The sequence below is a fragment of the Abramis brama genome (genome assembly GCF_963993115.1).
Source record: "Abramis brama genome assembly, chromosome: 2".
Lineage (NCBI taxonomy): Eukaryota > Metazoa > Chordata > Actinopteri > Cypriniformes > Leuciscidae > Abramis > Abramis brama.
The window spans coordinates 58432378-58448129 of record NC_139964.1 but is presented as its reverse complement, the minus strand read 5'-3'; the positions used below and the strand labels follow the sequence as shown (position 1 = coordinate 58448129).

At 36.7% G+C, this 15752-nt stretch overlaps 2 protein-coding genes across 6 annotated transcripts; both read left to right on the top strand.

Annotated features, from left to right (window-relative positions):
• The first annotated feature begins 559 nt into the window (after positions 1-559).
• On the top strand, positions 560-6888 carry nansa (N-acetylneuraminic acid synthase a). The gene is made up of 6 exons (XM_084105857.1): positions 560-799; positions 1440-1655; positions 2025-2124; positions 3386-3540; positions 3789-4055; positions 6452-6888. The coding sequence occupies exons 1-6, from the start codon at positions 668-670 to the stop codon at positions 6659-6661; spliced, it is 1080 nt and encodes a 359-aa protein (XP_083961983.1). The 5' UTR covers positions 560-667; the 3' UTR covers positions 6662-6888.
• A 526-nt stretch (positions 6889-7414) lies between these two features.
• clta (clathrin, light chain A) lies at positions 7415-15555 on the top strand. Of its 5 annotated transcripts, none has more exons than XM_084104947.1 (7): positions 7415-7700; positions 9856-9875; positions 11030-11147; positions 11232-11343; positions 12251-12304; positions 13718-13753; positions 14865-15170. In XM_084104947.1, exons 1-7 carry the CDS (start codon positions 7514-7516, stop codon positions 15034-15036), a joined length of 699 nt encoding a protein of 232 aa, XP_083961073.1. In that variant the 5' UTR covers positions 7415-7513; the 3' UTR covers positions 15037-15170. The 5 variants fall into 5 exon arrangements, with proteins under 5 accessions (XP_083961073.1, XP_083961072.1, XP_083961074.1 ...); XM_084104946.1 differs by having other exon boundaries at positions 7416-7700; positions 9850-9875; positions 14865-15555; XM_084104948.1 differs by lacking the exon at positions 13718-13753 and having other exon boundaries at positions 7416-7700; positions 9850-9875.
• The last annotated feature ends 197 nt before the right edge of the window (positions 15556-15752 follow it).

The following is a 15752-nucleotide window of genomic DNA, read 5'->3' as shown; positions in this document are numbered from 1 at the left end:
CTTGGAGTCAATTGTTTATTTGTGATAACACAATGAAACATGCCAAATTGTACAGAACACATCACTTTTAGCCATTACTGTATTTGATGTGGTCAGTGCCACAATAGTGCTATTAAGACCCTGCTTACTGTGGACTGACGAGCTCAAGTCATCACTGGTGCACTGCTGCTTTTTTCCAGTCGACAACAATGTAATTATTACTTTCATTTCATTGCTACAAAATTTCTTACAAAAAGAATACCTTAATGATCAAACTTTTATTATTTGATTAACCCCAATACATCATATTTTCGTTGAAAAGTGCGTGGCCTCCTCCTCTCTCCTCCATGTCACTCATTAGGAGACCTCTTCAGCTCTTAAATAATTTAGTAGCTGAGACCTAATCTTAACACTTAGGAACCTTTATGAATCACACTTATTCTTAAGTCTAGGAATAAGAGTAAAATGACGTCATTCTTAGAATTTTGACAGACTTAAGACAAAAATTTTACACTGAGTGGCTTGGTCTTTTATTTCGAAAAACGTGGGCGTGTCAATAAATAAACCCGGAAGTTCTACGTTCTCTTTCATCGAGGCGTTGCGTGTAACTAACCAAAGCAGTGAGACGACTCACCCACTGTCATTTCTGTAGCTTTTTTTTTGCCGTGTTTTTGCACCTGAATTTAAAATGCCTCTTAATTTTGAGTTATGCCCCGGTCGCATGATCGGAGGAAACAACCCGTGTTTCATTATTGCAGAAATCGGACAGAATCATCAGGGAGACATTGAAATCGCAAAGAAAATGATCAAGATGGTTAAGGTAAGTGTAATTTGTATCAACATCAATATATTACATTTTTTGTTAATGGCTGTAAGCCTGGAAGTTAAAATAATTGTTTCGGGAGTTGTTTAGTTAGTGTTTGCAATAGTTTTTAAACGTAATTCGCAGCAGTCAGTGTGTCAGTCAGTGCACGACAGTTGTTCAGGCTGCTTAATCTGATACTGGGCATAAAATACTTGGGAAAATGATCTTCCGTCGAGAGAGCTTCGTCTCAAATCATTCAGAATGCATCATCTCAAAACACTTCCTCACTCTTTGGAAGTTTGTCGTAGAGTAGTTTAAGCCATAACTCTACATATAAAGCAGTTTAATAATAATAATCTTAATATATGTTACACATTATACAGGTGCTATAAACATTTACATGAGTTATGTTACTGATTTCCTTGAGTAGGCTACATACTGTAAATTCCATTCATAATGGATTTATTAAATACAAAAAAAAAAGATTTTTTTATTTTTTTTTTACAATACACCATATTAACAGAAATAGTTCTTTTTAGATTGAACTGGTCACAAATGGTTGACTTTTCTTATTTTTATATAAAGCCATTTAATTTTTTTTCTGTCATCTTTATAAGGTCTCGTTGTTTTACTTTTTTCTGATATTATTTTATAGGACTGCGGGGCGGACTGTGCGAAGTTTCAAAAGAGTGAGCTGGAGTATAAATTCAACAAGAAAGCGCTGGAGCGGCCGTACACCTCCAAACATTCCTGGGGGAAAACATACGGAGAGCACAAGCGCCACCTGGAGTTCAGTCACGAGCAGTACAGAGAGCTGCAGCGGTACGCCAGAGAACTGGGCATCTTCTTCACTGCCTCAGGAATGGACGAGGTGAGCCCAGAACGCATGCGCAAATTGTTTTCATATGTTTGTTTTTTGGCTTTAGGCTTACTGTTAGCTAGGAAAGAACTCATCAAATAGTGATGTAATGAAATTCCAAAATGTCTTGTGTATTATTGTTTTATCTATTGTTACATCACGTTATGATCACAGCTGCCCCTTACGTACGGTAGCGGTACCATGGTACTTTGATATATATATATATATATATATATATATATATATATATATATATATATATATATATATATATATATGGCACTAAACTATATTTGTATACCACAGCATTTACTTAGTACTTGCCAAGAATGCAATCACATGTCGAAAAAAAATGTTAATTGTAGTGTTTCTGTCTTTAAGATGGCTGTAGAATTCCTGCACGAGCTCAATGTGCCTTTTTTCAAAGTTGGATCTGGAGACACCAACAACTTCCCCTACCTCAAGAAAACTGCGCAAAAAGGTCTCTATAGTTTTTTCTTTATTTTCTATTTTAACAGGGACAATGGACAGAATTAGCTACAGAGCTGTCATCGGCTGTCCCTGGGCAGGAGAGAATAAAACACATAACATAACTAAAACATTCATCAGCAATAACATATACAATACAAATTCTCACCTAAAAAAAGAAAGTACATTCAAAATAATATAGTACAAAAACATACTTTCAAAAACATTACCCTATAATGAATTCATCATAATTTTAAATGTAACTTAAATTGTGCAGAAGTAGGACACGTCTGATATTGGTTGGTATATTATTCGTTATTAAATGCTTTTACAGAAAAAGCTGAAAGATCAAAATCACTAACTCTAAAATGTGCTTCACAATCACCTTTTGATGAAACTCTTGTTTGTCTTGTGTTCTTAGCACACAAAGAGACACATTCTTCATTATAAACTGATATTATCACAAACAATCAATAAGATATTGTAAAATTATAAAATTGCTACTATTTTACTACCACTCAAGGGTTCCAGTGGATCCTTAAAAAATCTTAAAATTTAAGGTCATAAAAAGTCTTATTTTTATTTATGAGAGATCTTCGATTTCTAAATACTTTACCAAATTAAAACTAATTAGCGTTATATGATTTTATTATGCTTTCTTTGCGGCTTTTATTTGATTGTAAACCACCCAATAATGTGTTATTATTCTAATTTAATTTAATTTGAATGTTAGAATTTTACATAAATTTATCAGATGTATGCATCACTTTTTATTTAAAAAATGCCCGTATATAGGTAAAATGCCCTTGGAAATCAATTTAAGGTGGCAAATATTGCCCCTTAATACAAAAGTTAATTTCTGTCACTGATGTGAACTGACCGCCCCGTAGAAAATGAATAATATGAATGTCTTTGTGAGTCAGCTGTCCACAACAGGCCTAAACCAGATGTGTGAAAAACACACTCAGCATTAGTGTTATCAACAAAAACCGAGATATAATTTTTTGTCAATATTGCACCCCTAATGTACAGTATTCCTTTTTATTTCTTTAAAAAGGTCTTAGAACCCCTTAAATTTGACTTTAAACAGCAACCCTGCCACACATATTTAAAAACTGCATATATATATATTTTTTAAAAACAGATTGATAGTTTTATTCAGCTGATGCATTAAATTGATCAAAAGTTTGATTTATATGCTAATTCATGTATATTACATTTTCTCAATACTTATTATGAAACAAATGTAACTTCTGATGCTTGTGTGTGTTCAGGACGTCCTATGGTTGTATCCAGTGGGATGCAGTCCATGGAGACCATGCGGCGCGTTTACAAGACCGTGAAGGAACACAACCAAAACTTCTGTATCCTGCAGTGCACAAGCGCATATCCACTGGAACCTGAGGACGTCAACCTGCGGGTTATCACGGTAGAGAAACCAGCTCAATGTACTCTCAGAAATCCATTTTATGTTATCCAAGTACAGCGCATGTGCATCAACATCAAAATCATTATGGTCTGCATTTCATGACCTACCTGAAAGTTTAAAACCTTACATTATATAATTATATCATTCGCTAAATTAAACATTATATAATTAGGATTAGATAAATGAATCTTGCATAACCATAAAGTAAAATTATGTATTATTTTTGTACTTCTTTTTCCAACCTACAGGAATATCAAAAAGAATTTCCTGACATCCCCATTGGTTACTCTGGCCATGAAAGCGGGATCAGCATCACAGTGGGGGCAGTTGCATTGGGAGCAAAGGTCGTGGAGCGGCACGTGACCTTGGACAAGTCCTGGAAGGGCAGCGATCATGAGGCATCTCTGGTGCCGGAAGAGCTGGCGGAGCTGGTGCGATCCATCCGCACTGTGGAGAGAGCTTTGGGCACTGGGCTGAAACGCATGCTGCCCTGTGAGGTGCCATGCCATGATAAGGTACAATAAGAACCAGTTCGAATACATTCCCTTTTCATTTTATGTCTACATGTTAATTTGTGGCGTTAAGAGGCCAGCATAACTATTACTATTGCTCAGAATTGTATAATTTTATTATATTATTTTTTTAATAGTATTGACCCTAACGATTATGTGACTTCAGTGTAAATTTAGTATTAATTATTCACTATTATAGTATTTATTAATAATTTGGATTATCTTTCATTTTTATATTTTAATTTTTTTATTTATAATTTAGTTGTATTTTGACATTTTTATTAAATATTCTATTTAGCTTTCATTTAATTTTATTTCAAGGTACACCATGTTACTTTTTTTTTGTACAAAATTAACAAAATTCAATACATCATCAATAATTCTTCCAAAATTAGTTTTTGTCTTACTCTGACTCTGATTCACTATGGTAAACCTGTTATAAGTGTTTATTACACGGCTCTGTGGAATACTTGATTCTGATTGGTCAATTGCGCATCCAGCGGTATGTTATTCCCAGATAACAATTGCTAAAAAACATATAACGCAGGCTAATCCGGGTTACTGAAGTCAGCACCGCTAAACGCTTGCTAGGAACGGTTTTTCTTCGTGGAAGTTTTGCATTTGTTGAGCTAATAAAATATTAAAACTCAGTCAAATCAATATTTTGTGTACAGTTATTTAACTATGCCATCCAGTATCATGGACTCGCTCTCTCTTGTTTCATACAAACGCAGCTGCTGCCATTTTGTGACTATTGTTTTGTACACTGTTGGAATATAAGATACAAACAGGTACGATTTAAAAGAAACCGTTTAATCTGAAATCAATATATCAAAAATTATTTATGTGGCGAAATGCTGTGTAATAAGTGGTATGACTGTACCGTATCTCTCAAATGTCCGTCTAGTTGGAACTTGCAGCGCCGGCAAATGCTCTCTCCGTGGAGGCTTGGCATTTAAAGACCTAATAAAATATTTAAACTCAGATCAATATTTTGTGTCTAATTATTTACTTATGGCCTTGTAATAAGCGGAATAATGTACATCCAGCCGGTTGTTATCTCAGAATGATGACGGAAAACGTGACGGATGGTTTTCGCGAGAAGTTGCGTACATGCATCACTCGTCCGTGTGTGTCTCATCATATCTGTAAATAGAGAAAAGTTGCTCTGGCTACTTTGACGGGTGTATGGTGTGGTTGTCTCAGAGGTTAGTTGTCACAACGAGCGAGAAAAGGTTGACACTGAGCATGCTAAATCTCGAACCTCCGGAGAATCACCCGTTTTACACGAACGCTGAACAGAGGAGAGTCTGCTGGCAAATTGGCAAAAAGAGAAAAAACGCTAAAAAAGCTCGTAAATAAAACAAGAATCAACATTGGCTTGGCTTTTCGGAGATGTCAAGAACTGAGGGATTTGAAATGTTGTAAAAGCGAAGTGGAGATGGCGTTTTTATTACTCAACAGTTGAGTAAGGTATTTTATTGAACCATAAATTGCCATATATAGCTCTCTAACAGAGTTCATCTACTGTGAAGGGTCATTTCATTATGGGTTGTTGTAGTTCTAGAGTTTATTTTCAAGGAAGTAGCTACCATGTCTATTAATGGGTAATGGGTAAAGCTACTGTAACGTCTTCAGCTAGTCAGCTTGAGATCCTTTCTATCTAAACTAGTTGTATCTCTTAAGCCAGGTAGAGAATGTTTTATGAGCAGTAGGATAATCTCTCTCTCTTTTTTTAGTTATGAGAAAGAACCATATTCATCCGCAGTTACGCAGAGCCGAAAAGTTACATAGTGTACCTTTCAGTTTTAGTTTGAGTAATTTTAGTACTTTTAGTACAACTTATTTTATTTTAGTTTCTATTTCTAACTTAATTTTAATTTGACGTTTTTCATTAAAATATTTTATCTCAGATTTATTTCAATTAACAAAAACTGTTTTAAAGTTTTTTCTTAGTTTTATTTCTTGATAACTAACAGCACTTTGTTACACATATGATGCCTCAAATCATGTGACTTGTTGAGGAAATGTGTGCTATAGCACTCTCTCTGTCTCTGTGTTTTTTCACATTCCTCTTGACCCCCTACTCCAACTCCCATCAGTTTTTTACAACTCCATTCTCTTTCCTTCTAATGTTGCATTCCTGGTCTTGCCCCATTTCCTCCTGTCTTAACTTTTCTTCCGTTTAACCATCAAATACATCTGTTTGTCTGTTTGCTACCCATATGCCTCCTTTCATTCTTAACTTTGCTTCCTCTGAAAGGTTTTTTTTTTTTTTTTTTTTACGTCAGTGGGATGTTATGTTATGTTTTGAACAGCACAACCACATTGTCTTCAAGTAATCTGCTCTGTCAGAACATTCCTGTAATTCTTCTTCTCCATCGTTCACTCATTTCTAGCTCGGGAAGTCTGTGGTTGCTAAGACCGCCATCCCGAAAGGTACAGAACTAACCCTTGACATGCTGGCTGTGAAAGTAGCTGAACCCAAGGGTGTAGCTCCAGAAGACATCTTCCAGCTGGTGGGGAAGAAAGTGACGATAGATTTCGAGGAGGACGAGAGCATCACTGAGGATGCAGTCGACAACTATAGCAAAAAAGCCAAAGCTTGAGGAAAACTGTCTCTGCATGTGATTCTTGATCAGACTGGAAATAAATTTAAGTTTAAGCCAAAATAAAATGCATTATACAAGAAGTTAAAATGGCTCTATGTTTGACAAAGGCAGATGCAACAATACAACAAATGCTGTATATATGTATACCATCAAACCCATTTTTTCCTGTTTATATGGGTTATTATTTGCCAAATATGTTGAATAAATAAACAATAAAATGGAAACATGGAAATCTGTCTCATTTTGAAAATGAATTAAAGAACAATTGTCTGACCAATTTAATTGGACATTTGCCACGGTACTACTACCATGGTTCTTCTTTTTTGGATATATTCCATTGTAGTACCACAGTTGTCTTGGTGTACTATTTACATACCATGGTACATGAATATGGTATTAATTTAGCAGGATAATACCACATTTAAATATATTTTAGCCCAAAATGACACACACATCTTATCAATTGACCTTAAAGATCCAGCTTGAGTCTATCTTTGAGGGACACTACACTGTCAGTTTTTCCATGATAAAGCCTTTTTATATTCATAAGACTGATACGTATGCAATCCCATTTTGCTGCAACGCCCTATCAGGGCACGCTGTTGGTCACGGGATTCGCACAGCCACGGTTTAGTCATTTCATTGGTCGTCGACTGAACTCCTCGTCATTTGTATGGGCAGTAGACCTGCCGATCAAAAATACACAACTCTAATTGGCTGAGCTTCGTTTCTTTCGGGTCCGTTCGCTCGTAAGCACCTCCCCCGCTGACATTGGAGTCGTCGACGAGGAAGACAGTAGAGTGATTTGTGTTTTTCAGTTGCTCTCACTCTGAACACATTAAGCGAGCCATGGACGATTTTGATATGCTCAGTGCCCCTCAAGGAAGCGCAGGAAACGGTGTGGGGGCAGACGAGGACCCGGCGGCAGCATTTCTGGCCCAGCAAGAGAGTGAGATCGCGGGCATCGAGAATGACGAGGGCTTCAGCATCCTGGACAGCGGAGATGTGCCTTCATCCCTGAGCCAAGACCAGGACGGTGTGTTTACACGACATAGACAAAAAAAAAAAAGAAAAGGAAAAAAAAACCTTAATAATCTTATAACCGACAAAAACATCTAAGCAAATAACTGTTTTACTCGCTCGTTAGCCAGCTAGCCTTCATTCAGAGCTCTATATGTATATGAAGTAACGGAGTGTGTGTGTGTGTGTAAATAATACATGCTACGCTGTTTATATTGGCAACACTGCCAAAGATGCATCCAAATACGTTAGCCGTTTACATGTTCTAATGGTTTACATTCTGCTAGTTAAAAGAAGCAGGAAAATGGCGTTGTCTGTTGGTAACTCAGCTCTTTATGAGACTCCCTTTAGTGGACCTCGCAACGGTTTAATCGTAATTTCATTTGGCTTTAAGATATATATATATATATATATATAATTTCCTTTATTAGACACATATGTATCGCTTTTTGTCTAGATTGATTACTCTAGTAGTGCTGATTGAATCCGCGAAATTCCAGTCCTTTTAACGCGGTTTATATTATACAATGACCTTTAGACTGAAGGCTGTGTGTGTGTGTGTGTGTTCAGTTCCTTTAGTCTTTATACTGGAGTGAGATATGGTTATATGACAGGACCACCACTGCTGTGTCTCGAAATCTATTGAGATGCCTATTTAGGCAGCATTTTAGGCCATCAAAGACGCCTTCGAACGTTATTGAATGTTTAGAAGTAAAAATAAAAATGCTTGAATGTTCGAACGCATCGTGATCCACGAAAACGAGTGATTCCAACGCTCATATTTGATGCGAAATATTAGAAATATTAAAATCTTAGAAATATTCGATGCGAATTGCCTATAATAACGGTCAGAAATTCATTCTAACTCGCATATGATGACCAAATAGGTTTGCTTGGAAGATTCAAAACTGTCTCTAATGCCCAAGAATAAACTGTTCTGAACTCTGAAGTGAAGCAAAAAAAAAAAATAAAAATAAAATAAATGAATGATTCGAATGCATTTGTACTGTAATGCCCACAAATGTTTCAAACGCACATGTGATGGCCAAAATTACATTTACGCGTTTTGTAGATGCCTTTATCCAGTACGACTTGCGTTGAATTCAAGGTATAGGCTACATTTTATTAGTCTACCCTCAAAAATTAGTTCAAAATGATCTATTTAGGTAGGCGGCTCACTAGGCTCCAAGACAGATTTCCATCACACGGATCTTAAAGCTGAATTAATCTCTAGAGCTACCTAAACTATAATTCTACCTTTTCTAATTAAATTGAATCCATACAATGACTGAAATTAGTATATTTTGGAGGCCTTGGGTTAGTAAACACCGTGGTCTATGGCTAAAAAATCAGTATGCATTTTGAAATGAAATGTGCCGTTTTGGTCTTAATGTAGTTTAATTACAGTAAGGAGAATATTACCAGTCAGCTGAAGTGTCTGGTATTCCATTTTTTACTGGCCGTTGGCTTGAATGTTTCTCTGGCCGAAAGGTTTGAATAAATAATGATGGGGATGTAGTTTCGCTGGCACAAAGGCACAATCTGACTTAGGTCTAGGATGACTGAAGACAACAGTCTTGGAAGCACAGTGCATTGCAGTGTGAAGAAAATCAGTCAGGCCTGCATACTGTCTGTTCATAAAACTGCAATCTTTTTTAAAAATTGATTTGCAATATTTTGTCTCATATTACTGCTTGTGTGTTAACGTTAGCATTGCTTAAGGAAAATGTTCTAGTGAAGAGAGGTTGCATAATGTTTTTCACTGACTCAGGAAAGAAGTCAGCAAAACCAGAGACCTAGGCAGGAGGAAAACTGTATCCTGTCCATGAATTCAACACTAAAGTAAAGCTATGTTATGGACAACACATTATTGCAAATTAACTACTGTTCCTTAAATACTCTTTTATTTGGCCGTGATATCCTAAGTAACTTACATTGCATTCAATTATACATCCCCACAATTATACAACTGAACACATGACCGTGGCATTGTAAGTGCCATGCTCTACTGCTTGAGCTACAGGAAGGCTAAACAGCCTTGCAATGCATTTCACTCAACAACTATACTGAGAATAATTAATACTGACAAACTGTATGAAATGCATGAAAAAATGACTAGACGGTTTTAACACATCCATGTTTTTTTCTTTCTTTTATCTTGGCAGGAGCAGTGAATGGAGATCTGCATGGGGTAAGACCTTGAAGACTTCTTGCCTGTATTCCATTAAACTCACAATCTGTTAATATTATGACATTTGATTTAGAGTTGTCTCTTGCATGTATTTATATAACCGCATTTTCACTGCAAAGACTGTGTTGGGTTATGTGTGGATGGACATGTGCAGATGATAGGAAATAAGACGTGCAGTCTGCATTACAACAGAACAAAAGACTAAATCTAAATCTAGACTTGCTTTAAACTTTTGATTCCTTTCAAGCACTGGTTCTAAATAGCTGAAAGCTTGATGTGTGTATATTTGTATAACCACTATAAAGCCAGTTTCATATTTGATGCATGAATTTCTAAGGCTTCTAAATGATCTGAAATGTCTGTTGTAGACAATCTATTACATGCCTTCTGCTCTCTGATTGATAGCTCATACTTTTTTATGAAGTGAAATGCCTTTTAGTATAATTGTTAAAATGTCCATCTTCAGTTTGTGGTACGTGTCTTTTGCTGTGAAATCTTTAATGATTTTTATGAAGTAAATGTACAGTTACTTTTATATTGTTAGTAATATTTCAAGATTTAACATTTACTGGACTGAACCAACGTAGGTTTATAATTTTTATAGAAAAATCATGTTTAAAAGTAACATGTCTCCATTTATGTTTGTGATCATCATATGTATATGATCAAAACTACAAAGCTTTGATCATAAAACTAACATTTTGGGAGACATAGTGACATCTGATTTGCATTTTATGTAATTCATCTGCTATACTGTTATAAAAATATGATTTACATTAGTCTATCAAAATTTCATCTTACTTTTTGGCCATTTAAATATCACCAAATTGCATAGTTTTGCTCCATTTTGGCCTCTTAAATTTTGAAATGTATATTGTACATAAACACAATACATTAAACACACTTGCAGTTTAATGCTGACTTGTTTAATACGTCAGGCTTTACTGGGTTAAATTAGCCTGTGAGCTGGATAGTGAAGGCCCGTTTACCAATCACTTTTTTTTATTTATTTTTTATTCAAATATATGCAATAATTGATTTAATATAATTGACAAATCACTGATCCAAACTAAAGGAGCTGATGCACTAAAGAAGTGTATCAACTAAATGGTGTACTGTGATTTGTATGGTTCTTTGCCGTGTGTGTTTTGTAGGAGAGCAATGGTCCTTCAGACGTGTATGCGGCCATCTCCAGTGTGGATCGGTTGCAGGCCGAGCCGGAGAGCTTGAGGAAGTGGAGAGAGGAGCAGCGCGAGAGGCTGGAGGAGCTTGGTAACTTGAGCAAAGATGTAGATCTTATTAAGATATTGAAACATTTCATCTATGGCTGACTGATATTCCTCTGCTGTTTTTCAGACGCTAACTCGCGTACGCAGGAGGTCGAGTGGAAGGAGAAAGCAAAGCTGGAGCTGGAGGAGTGGCACCTCAGGCAGAACGAGCAGCTGGAGAAGACCAAAGTGAACAACAGGTACACGACACTGTTCGAGCAGCTGAAGTCTAGAAGTGAGCCCTTTCTGTCTTTTACTGTCTGGTTACAAAAGCACTAGAAAGTGCACGGCCCCTCCATCGTACTCGACGGCAAGGTGTATGCTGGGTCACAGTGTATACAATACACTCATACAGATTTAGAATAACATGAGTGAATAAAGGATTCATGATCATTTTTGAGTGAACTATTCATATTTAAACCAGTGTAATGGTAACCATTTTGTTATTTTGTGGTGCTAATAATGTGAGAACAGTGAAGAGGCAGATTTGAGATTCTGATCTTGAATGATCATGTGATTGTGCCCATGGACACTTCTGCTGTGTTTTGGTCACATGATCATGCCTGGTCCAATCTGAAAAAGATGCTGTATCCATGATTGGCACCAGATGTTGTATTCCGCTATTAGAATAAAATAAGGAGTTCCTTGTAAAGCTCTTTCTGCTTCAGGGGAAGCATCTGAATGAACTTTACAATTAGATGTGCTGAATAGGATTCAGTCCAATTTTGTATTAAAAAGAGTCAAAAGTACAATTTTCTATTTTAGTTTCAAGTGCATATGTTTTGTGCTTCCCCATTCAGTCCCAGTGAAAGTTTCAAGTATGTTTTGGTACAAATAAAAATGACGTCGTCTTAAACCTCTTTCTGTATATCTGTCCTCATTCCTTAGAATGTGAAGTCGTTCTCTTAATTCCTTATTTATTTGTCCTGTTTGTCTCTGTCTTTCTCTCTTGTGTGCCGTGTTGTCCACTGTTTTGTACTTGGCCTGGTGTTAACACTGGTATGATAACACTGCAGTGTGTTTTGACTCTGTATGAGTGTTATTTTTCTCCTTTTTACCACTCTCTCTGTTCTCTCCTGCTTCGCTGCTCTCCTCTGGGACTCCCAGGGTGCTGGATGAGGATTTCTACAAACAACCCTTCGCTGATCTGATTGGTTATGTGTATGTTGCTAAACTAACATCCTTTCTTTTCACATGCATTTCTCATTAACTCATTTTCCTGCATCTCATCTTTTTTCATAACCTGTTACTCTAACTCATTTCTAACCAAATACTTAGTTAACTTCATATTTAAAACCAGGGTGATTTAGTTTTTGTCAAAGACTAATTGGACAAATAATTCTGCACATTATGCATGTTGTCCATCATCCCCCCCCCCATTATGGTTAAGTTACATAGCAGATTTTATATCTGTCTTACCCACTAAGTCATTTCTTATTTGTCTTTTTTTATTATTTTTATTTAGTTGTTTTTTCATGGTCATTTATAAAAAGTATGAAAACTCATTTTTTTCTCATGTTTGTGTCATGCATTTGTCATAATGTCTGCACTTTGTTTACATTCAAGATATGATGTCTAAACATTTGTATAAATTGTGAGATTATTTAATGTTATTTTTTGTCTAACATTTATTATTAATTGAGATTTATTGATTTATACTAGCACAATTTAGTGCAGTAGTATTAGTGTATCTGTAATACAGCAGTAGTAACTTTCTAAGCAACTACGTCTCTGGCTCGTATTAAAGCCAACCCATAGTAAACCAGCCAGTAGTATAATTGCTAAAAATATAAATGTACTTATTTTGCTTATAGATTTTTTTTTTTTAATGTGTTGCCAAATTTGGCAGGATAAAGCAATGATTTCTAAATCTTATTGTCTTTGGATTTGCATATTTTTCCTTTATTCTTAAAGGTGCACTAGGTCATTTCTTTCAGTGCAATTTATAGAAATGTGTGTATTAAATATAATACTATCTATATACAGAAAAATAGCTGATTTTATTTTGGCCACATTTTCTCTTTCAATTGATTTACATGCTAACTTTAACCAATTCTGTCAGTCTCAAACCGGTCAAATATTGAGTGATTCCATTTTTTTAGTTTAAACCAAGACTTGGTGCACCTTTATCCCATGGCTGGTGTTAACGGCTGGACACCTAGTTGCTTCTGTTAGATGGAGTATTGTAGAGTACGGTGTGTCTAGGTTGAGCAAAGCTGTCCCAGGCTAGAACTGTAACTGTCCTCTTAGTTCTGCAGCCCTCATATTCATCATGGACCTCTTACTGCTTCTGCCTATTCTGCAGAGCTATTGTAAACATTAGCTGCTTTTCTTTTGCTTGGTAAATGTCTCTCAACTGAAGCGCCAGTTGAGATCGCCGACCGCCGCTAGCGGCGCGTACATCAATGACGGCTGCAAGCTAAGCGCACATAGAAGCACTCCTATGATGACTTGGGTTTTGAACAGTGCATGCCTGCTTTGGTCATCTGCATAAATCTCATTTCTTTTGGTTTTCTATATATCTGACTTGTGATCTGTTTCTCCTTGTTTTTCTTTTCTCTATGCACCTTTAAGCACTCACATTAACCATCCTTGCTACCGCCTAGACCAGTTAAGTAAAAAAAAAAAAAAAGAAAAAGAAAAATAAAGACAAGAAAACCAAATATGCTCAGGGAACAAACACCACTTATTGCAAAGTTATACACCAATGAATTGCTGTCTTTATTATCAACATGTTTCTGCTAAAGTTAAGATTCTAGATGTCCTTCTGTGGTGATGTGTTGGTGCACTAGTCCTGTACGTTGATGTAGTTGACTGTGACCGTGATTTACCTCATTGGCTTTCATACCCATTTTGCTGTGTATACTGTGTGATAGTGGAGAGGCTAATGCAACTCTACTGGACTGAGTCCACGGCAGCGGAAAGGGTTGGTAACGGGCCGGGAGGAAACGGGAATAGTCGAATATGGTCTCAAAAAGCTCTCTGAAGATTTTTGTTAAGAGCTCTTTAGCGTTTGGCTTGCCAGAAACTTGGTTTAGTTGCCCCATGCTCAGCAGAAGGCCCCGCTTTTGGTCACTGCCAACGCATGGCACGTTCAGCCTTTGCACAAAGATTTAGTGGTTAAAATAAGCTAATTGGCCTGTCAATCGCTGCGTTGAAGGTTTATTAGCGTACATGATTCCTTGACATTCTTCTGACCACCAAGAGATGAGGAATGTCCGACAATACAAGGACTTTCAAAGTACAACCAATTGTTTTAACCAACTGAATCACTGCAAAATTTGATTGTGGCTGTTCTGGAACCTTTTCCTGCCTGTAAGATCAAGACTAGTTCTGGTAATGGTGGGTTGGGGGCATGATGCTCAAACTACCATCTGTTTTGGATGTGGTCACCTGAAGAATGTCTCTTTATGAATGTATTGTTGGATGGAAATAACCATTGTTTTTCACCTAGACACAGAGCTGCTTTGGTACACTTGCCTCTGACCTCCTAACAAAGCACCTTGCAAAACATTTTTTAGGTGAACAAGTTTTCAAAACCTATGTTGACTTTGCATTTATGTCACCTACCAAGTCAATTAATGATGGAAACATTTCTTAGCCAATAAGATATCACAGTTCTCAAGGCATTAATGGAGGTCAGCGGTTGTGTGCTTAAGCGGGACGTGTCAGAGTGTTTTCCGGTTTCTGTCCGAAGCTGATTGTGGTTTCTCGTCGGCAGGGCGGCTGAGGAAGCCATGGTGTCGGAGCTTGACGAGAACAGCCCTGGCACAGAATGGGAGCGCGTGGCGCGCCTTTGTGATTTCAATCCCAAGTCCAGCAAGCAGGCCAAGGACGTCTCCCGCATGCGCTCGGTCCTCATCTCCCTGAAACAGACCCCTCTCGTCCGCTAAGCTCCGCCGAGACCTCAAAACCACAAGTCCCAGCAGCCATTGGGTTTCACGACATTGATTCCTTTGTGGTCCCATCCTAATGGCTTGGAGCTCAATTTCCATATATAAATGATCTATATTATATTATTACATAATATGATATAGGTATATCTATATATTCCATCTATAAATATATACATATATATAACAATGTTCAGATTGTTTTTATTTTTGGTGTCTATTTTAAGGACCAAACTTCATGTTAATTTTTCCATGTAGACACAGTGTGTGGCATTGAGACACTATCTATGCATTGCCTTCCTAAGATGTTTCGGGAATATAGTACTTATTGTCTTGTGTATGTTGTATACAGATGGTGGATCTATCCTGTGTGTGTAACTATGTACATAAAGACTGGTCCTCTACACTTCATTGTAAGATTATGGCAAAAGTTGTTGATGAACAGAGCTGTGCCCCAGTAAATGTCACCTCATGTTGTCCATTCTGTTTCAGTATGATTAAACACATTTCAAATGTTAAGTGTTTGTGTTATTTGGGTGGGGAAAAAATATCACCAATTTACTTTACTAAAAGTTTGCCAAGTGAAAAATTCTGGTGTATTTAGCTCAATTTACACAATTTAATGGATTCAATTGACAATTCTAAATATTTTGTAGGGATGAAATAAATATTAATCTCGATGACTAATTAATGATGGGTCATGGAATTATTGAAAA

Excerpts from the sequence above, each read along its gene's own strand:
- nansa (XM_084105857.1), top strand. The coding sequence starts at position 668 with ATGCCTCTTAATTTTGAGTTATGCCCCGGTCGCATGATCGGAGGAAAC. Across the intron at positions 3,541-3,788 it reads TCAACCTGCGGGTTATCACG|GAATATCAAAAAGAATTTCC; the intron begins GTAGAGAAACCA and ends TCCAACCTACAG. Across the intron at positions 4,056-6,451 it reads AGGTGCCATGCCATGATAAG|CTCGGGAAGTCTGTGGTTGC; the intron begins GTACAATAAGAA and ends ACTCATTTCTAG.
- clta (XM_084104946.1), top strand. The coding sequence starts at position 7,514 with ATGGACGATTTTGATATGCTCAGTGCCCCTCAAGGAAGCGCAGGAAAC. Across the intron at positions 7,701-9,849 it reads CCTGAGCCAAGACCAGGACG|GAGCAGTGAATGGAGATCTG; the intron begins GTGTGTTTACAC and ends TTATCTTGGCAG. Across the intron at positions 11,344-12,250 it reads AAGACCAAAGTGAACAACAG|GGTGCTGGATGAGGATTTCT; the intron begins GTACACGACACT and ends TGGGACTCCCAG.